Source organism: Propithecus coquereli, unplaced genomic scaffold (assembly GCF_000956105.1).
Source record: "Propithecus coquereli isolate 6110/MARCELLA unplaced genomic scaffold, Pcoq_1.0 Scaffold45, whole genome shotgun sequence".
Taxonomy (NCBI): domain Eukaryota; kingdom Metazoa; phylum Chordata; class Mammalia; order Primates; family Indriidae; genus Propithecus; species Propithecus coquereli.
In genome coordinates, this window is record NW_012150285.1 from 1,123,394 (window position 1) to 1,140,003 (window position 16,610).

Below are 16,610 nucleotides of genomic sequence, written 5' to 3' on the forward strand. Positions count from 1 at the left end.
GGCTCCAGATAGGTAACCTACCAAATCATATAGCTTTTTTAGTCTTGATTTTGAGTAAATGTAGTGGTTTGTATCTTTCTGTTATTCTTCATTTTGTGATTTGTTGTTGAATGGTTTTGTAGCTAAAACTTTTGGAATTTGGCCCCTAGGTTCTCTGGCCTCTTCAGTTATCACTAATATGGGATTGTCTTCCTCCAGATAAGCAAGACAAGATGTTTTGGTTCAGTAGTGAGTTCTTCTCTAACAGAGAATTATTTCCCAGAGGCAGAAGAGAAAAATAATTTTTTCCTTTTTCAAAACATGAGATTTTTTTTTTCTACTTTTCTGAAATTTGTAGTCTGTTATTGGCTTGTTTGATTTTCTAATTTTTTTTTTTTACTTTTCAGGCCGGAGTGAGACAGCTTTATGTACAGATTGACTTTGCAGCCATGTAATGAAGGAAAAGAAGTTATGCTTTCTTTTGGACCAAATTTTTCTGGTACTGTACAATCCAAAACATTGTACCCAGCTTTTTAAAATAGAGAAATTATCACTACAACTCCCCAGCACCAAGTAGACCAACAGGTAGAGTCAGCCAAACGTTTGTGCTCTGCAGGGAGTTCGCAGCTAAGGGATCAGAATTAAGAGGACTTTTGATCTCCTGGACTTTTGATCTTTTCTTTTGTGCTCTTCCCTCCAAACCATTACAGAGGTTTCTGGTTTTGTTCCAGGGTGTTGGTTTGTCCTTTTTATTTTGTGTTTTTGTTTTTTGTTTGTTTTCATGCTGAATTTCCTCATCCCCACCCCCTCATCCCAGCCAGTAAGAAATTCAGATTGTGGGCCTCCAGTCATCTGGAATGTCTTCGCTGAAGCTTCTGGAAACCAATGCTTTCATTCCCATGAAACCAGTGTTACTTAAAAAAAGAAAGAAATGGAAATCTGTTTTATATGTAATGTCACAGTTGTTGACGTTCTTCAGTATAATCATATGTTTGTAAAATCGTTTGTACCTTGCAAACTTAAGAACCAAACCACATTGGGTTTTCAAAGTGCCTTTGTATCAGAAAATGTATTTGCCAGCATAGAAATGTACCATCAAAGCTCATGTATATTATTTTTTAAATGGATAGTCTGTAATCTGTACAAAATAAGACTTTTGCTAGTAATGTATATTGTCTTTTTGTGTACTTCCAGCATTGGTTTAGATATATGAAAATTTTCCTTTTATTGTTTTATCTCATCAAAAAATAAAAGGTGTTAATTTGCTTTTTAAAACAAATTCAATTATCACATTAAATTACTTTGTGGACTGTATTTTCAGAACTTTGCATATGCATCTGTTATACAGAAAACTTTTAACTTAAAACATCTGCCAAAGTCCAAATTTCTATGAAAGCTACTCTATGATAAACTTTTCTGTATCTTTCCTTAGCATTTTTATGGATTTTATAATGAAAGGAAAAGGCAATGTAGACTGAAAGCAGAAATAGTTGTGACAGTGTTATTTTGCTTTTTCATTCTTCAAATGCTGAGTCAGACAGTTTGTTTTCCTTTTTAAGCTTTACACAAATACAGTTGCTTTCAGGAATCCTAAAGCAGCATTTTATTGAGTTTGAACTATTAAAGCCTACAGAGCAAATGTGGTTGTGTGGAACTCTTCCTAACACAGGTATCTGAGAAGTAAATAAGTTGATTTTCTAGGTCCTTGTGTATTTGAAAATTAAAATTGCCATTTGAGATGACAAGTGCTTGAACACTCTACTTAAGTATGCTCTGTTTTATAAAGAGATAATGATCTGTATAAACATTTTCCCATTTTATTTCATTTTATCACAACATATATTTCCTTTTCACTTTAAAAAACTGAAATTATTGGGGGAAAAACACTGCAGGGTGGTAATGATTGTTAAGAATATAGAGCAATAATAAACACTTTTTCATTGAGGTGGCAGAAATCATTGTTAATTTTGTCCAAGTTTTAGAGTATTTTTTCCCCCTACAATTTATGAATTATTCTGTATTAGGAAAAGTAGACCACTTTCTTCATTCTTTCATAAACTGCTTTAGATTGCCGTGAACTATCTATCAGTAGTCTCCATTTTTCAGATAAAGTAGCATTTTCAAAACACGTTTGCTTACTGCCAGGCAGTTCTAAAGCTAAGAATTCCTACAATAGAATGTGTTGACTAAAACAATTGTTGAGGTCTTCTAGGAGGGAAAGTACAAAAGGAAATGTCCTGATTATGGTATTGCTTTTTCATTACAAATATAAGTAGTCATTTAGAATTTTGCAGCCACCACCAAGTCTGTTAAAACTTTGGGATATTCTGTGGGTTTGGCATATTATAGAAAATGACAGATCTAGATGAAGGCAAAAATTTTGGCTTTGTGCCTTTAAAAACTAAGTATGTATAACTATACTGATATTTCACATATGGAGATAATTACACTGGTCTATAAATTTACCAGTGCGTTTTGAAGATCCAATTCTGCCTTTCACTGGGCCCCAAATTCCAAATGAAGTTTATTCAAAATATATATTTATTTAACAGTACTCTGAGTACACAAATGCATGCGTATGTTTTTCTTCCTTTGATAACGCATACGTATATAGAGTGTTAGGCTGATATGAAACGCTAATTTTGCATTTGTTGCAAGAGATTGCCAGCTCATGTCATTTAGCAGGTTGGCATGAACGTTCACGCTTTAACTAAATGTCAGTGTATTTATGTGTGCAAAAGTAAAAAGTTAGCGTAAGAAAAAGCAGCTTTTTTCTCATTCTTAGGAAATACTTTGTCTTATTATTGTTCTTGGCACATATGTATAAAGTAGATAATTTCACTGAGAAGTATGACCTGATTATTGTTATAAAATAGAATGTATAAAATATACATTTAGAATGCCCCCCCCCCCCGCAAAATAAAAGCCAAAACAGTCCATATCTGAGCATAACTTTGCCAGTATTTTAAAAACCAAAATATTCTCTGGAGAACAAATTTGTATTGCCCAGGGAAAGTTTACCTTGCCTGGTAAACTTCCCCAAACAGAAATACTGTATTTATTTTGGTTTTTTAATCTAGATTACTTAAGATGAAAGGCTTAACATGTACAACTTCCTCATTTTGCTAACTCCCTGTGCATCTTTGTGAAGGACAGTATCTAGTTTATCCGTAGGTCGTAGGTCGGTGTTGCTCATGCTGTCATCCCTACCAGTCGGTAAGAGATGTCATTCATTGGCATTGTAACTTCCATTGTATCCAGAATGTTTCAGCATTCTTGAAAGCCTACATATACATACCAGTAACCAAAATACTGTGATTTTTGTGCACCTTTGTAAAGCAGCCAGATCATTAACTCGGAATGCAGTTATCACAGTTCTATGTTTTTTCCTACCTACTATGAAATAATCAGTTTTTACAGAGATTAATAATATGGTAGCACCTTGTTATATAATGCTGGGATTTAAGAACAATGTTACACTGCTTAACATAGAATTTTACATCTAAGCAGGGACCGTCCTTAGAAACAGTCTAGTCTACCTCTCATTTTACAGATGAGAAAATTGAAGCCCAGAAAAGCTGTTATTTACTCAAGATCACAGAGATAATTAGTGGCAAAGCCAAGACTAGAATTCAGATCTTCTAAGTCGAGAGTTCTTTATGCTCTATTGTGCTGCCTCTCCGGTATAATATTTGCCTCTGTGTAAATGTGATTAAATATCATTTGTAAATAAAGGACATTTGACCTCCATTTTTGGTACATTAAGGCACTTTATAAATGGGGCTTTATTGTCTCATTTTTCATTTATAATTATGAGGTTTGGAATATTTCCATAGTATTCTTTATGGAAGATATTATAATTAATTTTTTTACTTTTTTACTCTTAATGAAACCAGTTCCCGACTTAAAAAAAAAAATGACATCTGTACAATAGATACTTTTAACTTATGAGTGAATTTTTCTATTAATTGCCCAAGGCTAAATCCAATTTAAGGACTGCTTAATTTCTATTTTGTGTATATTCTGTGAACTGGTACTTTTTACAAATAAGGCTAATTCACAAGGTCATATCATTTCAGTTTTGCCTCTTTGGTTTCCAGCCACTGGAGAGTTTTTGCATTTTAAAGATTCTCAGAGCCATGCAAAATTGAGCATTTAATGTTGTATAGCACAAATCTTTTAATTCAGTAAGGTAAAATTTTGAAGTCTTATCGGAACCCAAAATGTTAAACTGCAACTTCAGTGCTTCGTAAAAGCATTACCTTGGGAAAGTTAAACTTTTTTTTTCTTTTCGTCACTATCTTCGCAACAAAATTATTTTCCAATTCACAAGAACTTTGGTAAAAAAAAGGAAATTATTTTATTCTCTGAAGAACATGCATTAAAAGTTTTATCAGTGGAAGGATTATTTCAAGATGTGATCTCCCAGAAGCCTTAGTGGTCCAGATCTCAACCACAGACTTAAGACAGACTCAAATACAGTGAAAAATTACGTATCAGAAAAATATTTGGAGAAAAGGAACTGAGAATTAAGAGTTCTATTTAAAGTCCAAATGTATGTGAGTCTTTCTGATGAGGGCATCTTTGGTTTATGTTTAACCATTTCCTAACTGCAAATTATAAGGGGGCGTGTGGGGAGAATAACCTTTATTAAGGTCTTATGTGCCAGGTACTTTGTGTAGCCTTCTTCACGTTATCACATTTAATCCTCAAATTTCTATAAAGAATTTTGCATGACTTCATGATTGACACAGCTTCTTCAAATATATTTTCTCTTCTAATTCTCATTAACATCCTGTGGGAAAGGAATTCTTATCCCCTTTTCACAGAAGGAAGCTGTTGACATGACTCGCCTAGGGGATAGGAGTGGTAGAGCGCTGACTTACCCGGTGCTGACAGCTACTCTGTTTTACGTAGGTCATTCAGCAATGTTTTAAAGATCCAAAAAGTTGTAGCAGATCTAAACAGACTCTCCTATAAAATTAGTGAGCAATCACCATGACAAAACTGAAACGGGGGAACAGTCACTATACATTATTTAGACTCATTCCTTCTTTCTGTGCTCTCTTATGCTTCTGTCCCACCTTTGCCATTAATCTTAAACTGTGCAGGCTAAAAAGAGTAATCAGAACTTCTTTAGGTACCTTTAAGACCATTAAAAAAAAGATGTAGAAAGTTTTATTGACACTCTTCGAGTGAACTGCTTAAGGGATTGACTCAAAAGATAGCACCCGTTGTGCTAGTGTGAGGAAAGAAACTGAACTGCCCAGAAGACCTTAACTTAGTTTATTAGGGAATTATCTCCCAAGAAGTATAAATAATTTTGTACTGCAGGAGAAGGATAAGTAGGATTTGATTTACATTACATTTTATATACATCTTTTCAAAAGGAAGAAATCTATTTCATAAATAGTAGTGATCTATGCTTAAATTTAATATTTAACTTTGAACTCTTACAACACCTTTTAAAACTTATTTGCAGTTTTGATCACGATGTTGGAAAGCTTGTAAAAGAGAATGTCTTTGTCTTATATATCCTTTTATTCCCAACTTAGCATGGGCTTACACTTACCTGCTCAATAAATGTTTGGCTAACTAATATTATAAATAGTAGTGGACTCACAAATAAGGGTTACGGACAGGTAAATCTCAGTCATTTACCGTCTATTACAGAAGATATCTCAGCGTTTCTTTGGTATTTCTGCACAGATAAGTGACTTTATATTCACCTTGGCCATTTTATTTTCAAGTAGCCCTGTGAGCTACTCATTCTTTTTAATACACAAACAGTGGAAGTAAACAGATGTTATTCATTTTGTATATTGTTGGACAGGAATTTGGCAGAACTGGGACTGTGGAACCTGGACCACTTGAATTTTTATATTTTGTATGACCGAACCAGGAACCACATAGTTTCCTTTGTTATTATGGAAATTTGCCATATTCATGTTTTAAGGACTATGTGTCTTCTATTTCATTTATCCCCAGATGTATTATCATCTGAAACTCTTTCAGAGGTATTTCTTGAAGGTGCTTCTATAAAAACAACACTACATGTATTCATTAAGTGATTTAAATATTCCCAGAATACTTTGTACCTTTTTTTCCTTTTCCCCTCTAAATACTAAATTTTAGTAGAGCGTCGCTTTATTTTTTCACTTATTTTTCATCTCTTTTCATTGTTGCTTCCCCTGTAGAACTTCCACTTCATACTAGTGGGGAAAAAGCTTTATTTTGAATTTTAGTATTTGAATTTTATTTATGTCTCACATATTGTGTATCAGTTAGCTTCAACGAAGATCCTATTTTGAACTAGACATATCCTGTCAACAGTTTGTCAAGTAATTTCATTGCGTCCTTTAATAGAAAATTCAGTGAATTTTTTTTCCCAAGTGATATATTCCCCCAACCTTTGTGAGTTTGATAAAAAAGAATGAGTCTTTTACATCGGAAACATTGTGAATGAAAAATCGCCAAATCCCTTTGTAGTATATTCTAAACACCTCTACACCACTTTACCTCCCTGCCGTCAGTGTTTTTAAACGTATGGCCAAGTTCGTATTCGGGTTTCATTCCCTCGGTGAAGATTATGGTATCGAAACATCTCCAAAATTGTTTTGAGTACAAGGCTAGGTTGTAATCTCAAATCTCAAAGACTGTGTTGTAATTTGGTTTGAATATGCTACAGTGAGCAATTACGATTTGCCTATGTGCAATACAACAGATCCATAATGTACCTTTCACTTTTTCTACTTGAACACATTCATGTATATATTTTGTTTAACCTTAGATGTATTTAAAAAGAATCATGAACTGTATCAAAATTCTTTCAATAAAATTTCTGTTTAAAAATCTTTAATTTGAATTGTGTCTATCATTTTGATGAACTGAAAAGAACACTCTGAACCTAGCAGTTATTGGAATAGATTCTAGAGAACTGAAGAACTGATAGGGAAACAATGATTCTCAGAGCCAGGAAACAGAACTCATTAGGAGAGAGGAGATGCGAGCAGGTTGGAAGCGCCTTCACATTGCGAAGGGCCTCGCTGTGGCTCTCGCTCACTGGTTTACCTCAGAAACACGTCGCAAAGTATTTATCTCCAGGTATGTTCATTAACCCCAAATTGTTCTTCTCTTACCTCGTTGTGTGTGGATGATCTCGTCTTATATGACATGAAGACCAGAGCATTTGACATGAGCCTCCATTACCCTTCCAAACGTTTCCTCTCATCAGAAGCAGTTCCTTTTTAAAGTAACTTCTCCCGCAAAGCCTCAGGCCCCACTCATCCCACCTTCTCCGTTACTCTCACCAGAGCAGCCCCTATGCCGTCAACCTCTGCCGACCATGAGGGCTTCACCCCGGCGTGTCCGCCGTCGGACTCCTCGTGTGTGGTCCGCACGCGCTGCTTGCGCCTCTTTCCAGCCGTGTTCACAGCTCCTAGTATGTGACTCACTCCTCCCTGTTCTGTAGAAGTTGAAAGGCCTTCAGCGGCTTACTTCTTGTCACATTCATGGCAGAACTATCATCAGCATCTCAAATTCTAAATAGAGAAAAAGGAAATTTATCTTCCCCACTCAAATCTCGTCTCAACTACCAATTTCTGTCAGAATTCCTTACAGAATTCTTAGAAATCTAAACACGGCCTTTGCCACCTCCATTTCCTGAACCCCTTATCACAAAGTCCTCTTCCTTCCTTTGAAATCTTTAAATTCACCTTTTCTCTATTTCCACTGCCCTATTCCAGGACTTCGCTGATGACTACAAGCAGAACCACGTTCCCTGCCCAGCTCTAGCCATCGCTATTTCAGCCCTCCCTGCCCACACACACACACAAACAATTCCGGTTTTGGCAGGGAGTACAAGGAATTTCTGCTGAATCCAATTTTTGTCCAGGCCCTTTTAAAACAGTCCTACCCTGCTTCCTGATTACTGTGTGCTGGCCCATCTGCACACTGCACTTCGACTTACTAGAGCTAGACTCCCTGCCTCTCCAGTATTCTCTGGAATTAGCCTCTGGCTTCACTCTACAGTGAGCTTCCAACACTCCTTTAGAGGAGCCTCTTCTGTTTACACACGTTTAGGCAAGTTACCACACTGCACTAAGCAATCTTTCTTATCTAAGGTTCTGCTTCTTTCCCCTAGAAGCCATCCTGTGTCACACTGACAGTCTAAGTCAGCTCCCCAGTTTCCACATTCAGCCCTCTAGCCCAGGAATCTCGAGTAGCTCCCTAATGCTTATAAAGTACAAATTCCTCTGAATAACTTTGGAAACTCATAAAGCTTTTCTTTCCCTCCTTATTCAATTTCTTTACTCTTGATATGGCAAGAAGCAAACTTTTCATTAGTCTAGACCAGAGAAACAGCAAAGACAGGGAGGAGTGAACAGGTGCAACTGATGTTCATAGAATGACAACAATTTACTGTCTTTCATTCTGTAAAAAAATAAAAGAAAGAAAAAGAAAAAAAGCACTTTAATGGGATTCTAGTTCATTCAAACACTGTCAGATAATCTAGCTCCACTTCCAGGCTTAAAAAAAAACCTACCACAAAGTTCAGGCACAGCACATGCTACCAACATTTAAATGTATAATTCAACTTTTATCTGCTAAATTCCCATAACCAAGAGTACTAATGTTAACAGCAAGATAATACATTCATAGAGTCAGGCACAATGTGGGGAATTAAAATTTATAAAAAATGGATGAATTACGTTCATATAAAGTTTAATTCCTCTTTGAAAAATGGTTCTCTATGAATCATTAAAGTGAATTGCACTCTTCTTGTGAGAGAGCCACTGCTAAAACTAAAGGATCAGAAACAAAACAATACAAAAACAAAAGCATTCCAAAAAGTATTTCCTGAATGTAGGCACAAGATAGTATTTTGAAAACATGACATTTTATAAGTAAACAATTCAGATTCACATATACGTTCAGGTACAGTTTGACAGCATTTACAACTGCCATTTGTCTTGGACTTTTGAAAATGTCATAATCACTTCCAAAAGTATAAATAAAATAAGGTCTGTCTGATGAGCCATCGCTGTGTTCCCATCCTAGGCAACGCATTAGAGGGTAATGTCGACTTTATAAGGGTTATCCGTCCTGTATGTGCATCATACTACTTCCCCGTGAGCAATAATTTGTACACAAGTCATGCTGGTTTCTACAGACTTCAAAGAAGGCAAAGTTACTACATTTGTAGTTATATTAGTTGGAGAAATATTCCCATTGGCTTCCAGAAACTTCCCCCAGGCAATCCTGTGGTGGCAGCCAGCAGCTATAAAAACCCACAGGATCTACAACTTTGAGAGAAAGGAATTCTTCTGTTCAGTATAGCTATGGTTTCAAAAGGATAGAGCAAAACCCCTTTGATTTTTCTCTCTGTTCCCTCTCCCAGCCGCCATGGGTCAGATGCAGGCCCAGTCATGAAGGTATGAAAGAGAGCAACAGAGCAGAGTAACCAGAACCAGCCAGAGGACCAACCAAAAAAGGGAGCCCAAGGAACCAGGAAGTAGGGGGGAGATCATGGAGGGAAGAGCCCAGGAAAGCACCCTCATAATGTTATTTATGAACCCCAAGGATCATCCTCAAATCACTAATGTTTGGATCTGATCCTACTTAGTCATGATAACCTTGAGAACTAAATGATCCAACAGACTACTTCCTAAGTCCCAGACTGGGTAGCACAAACTTGAGATAGATCCAAAAAGAACTGCTGTCTTTGAAAACTAAACCGACATTGGAATCACAGCCACAGAAGGCAGACTGGTAATTGCATCCTGAATCTAGCTGGCTGGTTACCTGCTAAAACAAAAAGATTGAGATTCTACATAGAATTTAAACAAGACCCAGAATCTCATAACATAATATTCAAGGTGTCCAAGCTACAATCCCAAATTAACAAGTACCATGAAAAATTTCAACTTGCAGAAGAAGAACAATCAACAGATGCCAAAGCTTAGATAACATCATGTTGGACTTATCTATCAAAGACCTTAAAGCAGCTATTTAAAATGCTCAAACAAGCAACATAAAAATTCTACATAAAATGCTCAAACAGCTATAGAAAAATGCTCAAACAAGCAATCACAAATAATCTTGCAACAAATGTTAAAATAAAAAACAGCATATATAAAAAGAGCCAAACTGAAATTTTAGAACAGTAACTGAAATTTTTAAAACATACAGAATGGACTCAACAGCAGAATGGAGAAGACAAATCAAAGAGTCAATGAAACTGAAAGATAGACGAGTAAAAAGTATCCACTCTGAGTAACACAGAAAACAGACTGAAAAAAAAAAAAAATGAACAGAGCTCAGAAAGCTATGGGACAATAAGAAATGTCTAACATTTATATTATCAGAGTTTCAGAAAGAGAGGATAAAGTACACAGTACTGATAAAATATTTGAAGCAATAATGGCTGAAAACACCCAAGTTTGGTGATACAAACCTACAAATTCAAGAAGCTTGAGCAAACCCAAAATAGAATAAACCCCAAAACATCGACACGATCTCAAACAATCCCAATCAAAATCTCACAAACTCACAAAATGTCACCAAGTTTATTCTAACATTTATATGAAAAGGCAAAGGGAAGGGAAAGGCACATAGGTCAACACAGCAAGAGTCTGGAAACAGACCTACACAAATATGGCCAAATGATTTTTGACAATGGTGCAGAAACAATTCAATGGACAAAGAACAGCCTCTTTAACAAATGGTGTTAGGAGCAACTGGACATCTATATGCAAAAAATGAACCTCGACCTAAAACTCATACTTCATACAAATATTAACTCAAAATGTATCACAGACATAAATGTAAAATATAAAACTATAAAACTTCTAGAAAAAAATAGGAGAAAATCTATGTGTCCTTGACTTTAGCGATGGATTCTTAGATATGGTATCAGAAATATATAAAAAACTGATCAATTGGATTTCATCAAAATTAAAAACTTTTGCTCTACCAAAGACATGGTTAAGGGAATGAAAGAACAAGCTTCAGACTTGGGAGAAAACATTTGCAAATCACACAGCTGACAAACAACTTGTACCCAGAACATATGAAGAACACTCAAAACTTAACCACAAGCAAACAGTCCAGTTAAAAAGTAGGCAAAAGATGTAAAGATGCTTCATCAAATAGGATATAAGAATAGTAAATAAGCACAAGAAAAGATGTTCAACATCATTAGCCGTTAGCTAACACACCATAAGCTATACTTTCTTGTTTTTTCGGATACTTCATAATATTTTGTTGTATTGGGGTCATTAATATGTTATGGAGACTCATTTTGTTATCATACTCTGAAGAGTGCTAAGCCTTCTTCTAATTTAAATTTTTGGCTGATCACCTTGATTTTATGGAGGCTTGATCTTACATTATGTCTTTAAAGGTCTTGTCCTTAGTTTTAGCACAAATCCCTAGTCCTCAGCATAGTCTTTACTAATACATGGGTAGTCTGGGGTTTTGATGGGAAGCTCAAGGTTCTTATCAACTTGTCAAGGTTGATACCAACTATCAAGAGTCTTAGCCCTTCTAACTTGTCAGAATTCAAACTCAAAATTCTGTCTTCTCTTGTAATAGAGAGCAGCAATCTCTGTTCAGCTTCTTCAGTCTTCCAGCTGTGGCTGGAAGGACCAGTGTCCTTGGAGTCTTCCCTGGGTATGTACAGTTCAGGAATTAGCTGAGGATTTAAGGAGAGATTATAGCAGATTGGAAGGCTCCTCCATCTTTGGCACCTTCCTTTCTCGGCTCTGCTACTTCAACTTTCAGCTCCTCCAGCAGCTCCCAATTCTATTCTCTGACAGCTCAAGCCCAGTAAGACTGCAACTTCCTCTTGAGTTCTAAGCCACCCCTCACCAGACAGTCTGGGAATGACCTGAGGAGAAAAGCCACACAAGCAGAGTTCTCAGCCTGCTTTCAGTGACTCCCTCGTATCATTAGACAATTGTTTATTATATTTTATTATATTTAGTCTAGAGTTTATAACTGGGAGGGTTTGTACATTGCAAGCCATTCCACTATTACCAAAATCAGAAGGCCTTCATTTAATAACTCTTAAGTGTTTAGTTTAACACCTCAGAAGAAAATAATATGGAACTATATTTAAATATAAGTGGCTCTCTCCCCTTTTGTGTCTAACAGATTGAAAATGGAATGTTTCATACATATTAAAATATATTTTATCCAAAATGAAATAAAATCAGTCAAAATAATCTTTAGCTAACTGATGATCCCAGGAAGCAGGAAAATTTCTGTTCAACTTTCAACAAATTTACTAAGCAAACAGCTCAGATAAATCAATTAAGCCGTGGAAATACTCAGAGTTGGACCAACTGAACTATTATGTAACAAAGCTATTTTTATTCTGAACTGACAAAAAGTATAAAACTCTATGGCCATGAAATATAATAAATGGAGTGTTATTTAAAACTATAAGAAGAGTTGACTATTTTGTGTGTGTGTATAGATTATCAATATATAATGACATATTAACTGAATTAAGTGATATGACAAATCTTGACTAATCCATTATTGCCTTCAAACTTAAATTATTTTTAATTTTATTTTATAGTCAGAATGTTTTCCATTTAACTGCTTGGATGTGAAAGATGCTATTTAAAACCAAATAGTAACTATACATGGCTGGCTAAACATTTATAATTAAACAATTACATAACCTCTAAAATACAGCAGAATATGAGCCACATAATTAGGATGTCAGCTAACCAAGACAGCCAATTCAAAAGGGCGTCATGTTATGGCATGTGCTCAGCTGAGCTTTAGGGAAGTAGGACTGCTGGGTGGAGATTTATTCTTCCTACCTGTTTATATGCAATAACACCAGCTGCTATCAGGACAATGTGTATTACAGTCAGGACAGCTGACTTTTTAAGAAAGAAGAAAATTATAAAAATATTAAGTGGACTGTTACTGTTATCTTTTATTTGCTTTTCTTGACACTCTTCATATTTCTTATCCTTTAAAACTGGGATTTAAGTGATTCACATTCCAGTTAATCTAAGTTATACTCTGTAACAACCACCCTGTATAAACTGGTTTCATAAGTAGAAACTGCTTTTAAATGATTTTGTCAATGGATGTCAATCCACAAGTTTTCCAGCTTGGTCTGCTCCTTGTGTGTGTATCCTGAAAAACTGTCGAAATAGCAGCAACTAATGATATCACAGGGAACAACTCATTGCCACAGCAGACCAAGCACTGTTGAGTTAGCTTCCTTTTTTTTTGTCGTTTGTTTCATGCTTACTAGATAAACCAAAATACCTGTTTAATTTGTTATACAAATATGTTTACATCCATACAGGTCTGAAATGAACATAAGATTACAGAAAATGTCTATGTTCAGAATCCATCGGTGCTTCGGGACTCAGCTATTTTCTGGCATGGAAAACAGACTCAGCATCTCCATCTCCAGCGGATGCATGCTGCCTCCTGTGATCACCAAGGAATGCAACGGTTCTCCCAAGTCCACGGTGCACATTTGCTGTAAAGTGCCTGCTGCAATTTTCTGGTCCTCGGCTCCAACTCTGGCTAAGCCAACACAGAGTGTCTCCTCAGTAATTGCTATTTAAAAAAAACAAAAACAAAAAAAAGATACTGCCATTCAATTCAGCAAATGGATCATTCTGTCAATCATATACTCAGACTTACATTAGTACCACGAGTATATTTAAAGAAGCCCCAAATATCTTAAATATCTTTAGCTACTCATGAACCAATTATCCATTGATTCACCTAAGGCTTTTTATAATCATTTGTACTACTTGACATATAAAAAAGTACTTCCCAATTTTACCCTTTCAGAATTCCAAGGGCTTACATGAGTTTAAGTTTTTAGTACTTACTAAGCTATATCCATATTCGTTACAACTGCATGGCATTTGTCTTTAGATTCTGAGTAAACAATGTTTATTACATACTTATATTTTTAATAACTTGCTTGAGATATGTTCATATCATAAACACACAGCTTTGAGTTTCTACTTGACACATCAGACAAACTTAAGTCTTCTCATTTTTTAAAATGTATACTATCCTAGATGGTGGTTGTGAGGGCTAAGATAAAGGATATGAGAGTATTTAGTAAACTATAGAGCCCTTATCAAATAATGGGCATTTGGCATTACTTATACTTTTAAGTTCAAAATAGCCAACCATAGTGAACTTTAGTATTATTCAGTCTGGTACTACAGCTAAAGGACAGACCTTTTTAATGGTTTTATTGTTCAGTGGGAAAAATCCTGATTGAACAATGATCCATGGGGGCAAATGATTCAGTCAAGAACAAGCAGGAATGCAAAGAGCTCTGTACGAAGTTACAGATATAGAACACGCTTGCAGACTACTTGTTTCACAACTATGACAAGGCCTACTAATGAGAATAAAATAAGCAATGGCCACTCAAGAATCTCTTATGTATCTTTTCTATTAGGGTACAGGTGCCCAAAGGCAGTCAGCACCTTATGACAGAATATAATGACAGGTTTATTTAAGAACTTTTTTTTTCCTGTTTCTCCCCTAGAATGTGACATTTAAGAACTTCTTAATAAAGATTTACTAACAATAAACATTTTATTATATTCTACAAAATAAGTCTACATATTAAGAATATAAAAATAAATTCTCTTATCTTTAAGCTAAAGTAAACTATTCCTAGTCTCAGTGTTGAGAATGATAAAAAGTAGAATAAATATATTTTGCAGGACAGATCTCACCACTGATTAGGGCTAAAATGAAAGTTCTATATTGTATCAAAATATATACTACCATATTTACATCAAATTTGATTTATATTTAATTTGTGAAAAATCCTCACTTTCTGGAATGGTGTTAATTTCACTACATAGAACTCCATTATTTTTTTTTAGTACAACTTGAAGCCTGTGGGATTTAAATTAAAGCTGGAAAAGAATGACAGAAAGTAGTACAATACAAAAGCACTACATCTTGCTTCAGTGGTGGTGTATTTATGTCTGTGTCATATATTAATTCACATATACATCTAAATGAGGCAATAGAGGAATAATATGAGAGCCCTTATAGGGTTGTAAGTACCTGGTTCTTCTCCTCGTTTTCTCTGATTTTGAACAATCTCCAGAAGCTGCCGGGCTGCTTGGTTTACACTCATATACTGAGGAGGTTCATAGATCTTCCTTCCTCTGTAAGTATAAAACTAGATGCCACTGTTCTTATCCGTGAAATTACATAACACGTTATTAATGCAATTACTCTCCCAGATATACTCAGGTACCAGAGCCTACATTCTGCTTGAAGTTTTTACATGATAACCAGTTTAAGTATACACTATAAAGCATGGACACGGTGATTGTTTAAGTTTCATAAGCTTTTTCATTGTTTTACTCCATCTGTCCTCTGATTTCACTGAAATAATGGCAAGTTTAAAAGTGCAAAAATTTAAACACAGATGTCTAAATCAAACTTATCTTTATTCAAAGTGATGCCCTATGCAAAAATAATTCAAAATAAGTAGCAACTTGGTCTATACTCCAACTTAATCAGGTTTTATAGTACTCTTTTTATTACTGTGTTTAAACCACATATCTACATATTCCTCTTTTTACTTCCTCCTCTAAGAAAAGTAAACTAAATCATCCTGAATTCTTGAAAATCTTGGATGGTTACTTCTGTATTACTCAAAAGCCTATCGGATTTGCCCAATGATCATAATAATAAAAATATACCCTTTGCAGCTTACAAAACGGTTCATATAGTTATTTTACTGGCTTTCAAAACAACTCTTTAAGTCAGGGCTACAAAATAGAAATATAATGCAAGCTACAAACATAATCTTAAGTTTTCTAGCAGTCACATTAACAAAAAATTTCACAAAAGGCAAACATTTAAATATTTTATTTAATCTAAACTGTTGTAATTTAGCATTTATTCACATAAAAATTATTAAAGAGATTGTTTTATACTAAGTCTTTGAAATCTGGTTTGTATTTATAGCATATCTTAATTTGGGTATTAAATTTTCATTGGAAATATTTGATCTGCATTTAAATTTCATAAAATATATGGTTGTAAAAGTATACTTATATATTGAAGTTGTTCCAAACATACTTAAAAGTTTTCCATAATTAAATTGAGTATCAGTTTTAAAATAACTAAAATTAAATGAAAAATCCAGTTCCTGAGTCACATTAGCCATGTTACAAGTGCTCACTGGTCACATGTGGATAGTGGGTACTATACTGGACACTGCCTCTCTCAGCAAAAGAGGATTAATATTACATTATACCTATGAAGAAAAGAAGGCTCAGAGATGGAAGTGACTTGCCCAAGAGCACACAACTGGAGGCAGACTTGGGTCCCAAACTCATGACATCTGAATCCCAATGCATTAGTTCATCCCACAAATACTTACTGAGTGTCTATTAGATGCCAGCCACTGTTCTCAGTATTGAAATCTATGAAATCTATTTCCACTCTAGCATACTGCTTATCGTTTCATAAAAATAAGAGTGTTAGAGTTTAAACTATTAATGAAAGCTGATTTTCAATAATCTTTAGAACTCATGTCATTTAAGAAGAATTTGTTGAATTGTTCAAGGAATTAAAATAGATGTAAGCATTCT

The 16,610-nt window shown here is 35.0% G+C and overlaps 2 protein-coding genes across 3 annotated transcripts in view; one reads left to right on the forward strand and one right to left on the reverse strand.

The window, feature by feature from the left end:
- Positions 1 to 744, forward strand: part of SLC30A7 (solute carrier family 30 (zinc transporter), member 7) — a 69,505-nt gene extending 68,761 nt beyond the window's left edge. The window contains exon 11 of one of the 2 annotated variants that reach the window (XM_012654917.1): positions 387 to 744. In XM_012654917.1, coding sequence (XP_012510371.1) covers positions 387 to 434 — 48 coding nt within the window. In that variant the 3' untranslated portion in view covers positions 435 to 744. The remainder of the gene's footprint in view (positions 1 to 386) is intronic. The other variant, XM_012654918.1, reaches the window with a different exon arrangement.
- Positions 745 to 13,305: 12,561 nt separating this feature from the next.
- DPH5 (diphthamide biosynthesis 5) overlaps positions 13,306 to 16,610 on the reverse strand; it is a 47,714-nt gene continuing 44,409 nt past the window's right edge. Inside the window, exons 7-8 of the mRNA XM_012654858.1 lie at positions 15,067 to 15,170; positions 13,306 to 13,575 (exon numbers count right to left, since the gene is read on the reverse strand). Coding sequence (XP_012510312.1) covers positions 13,379 to 13,575; positions 15,067 to 15,170 — 301 coding nt within the window. The 3' untranslated portion in view covers positions 13,306 to 13,378. The remainder of the gene's footprint in view (positions 13,576 to 15,066; positions 15,171 to 16,610) is intronic.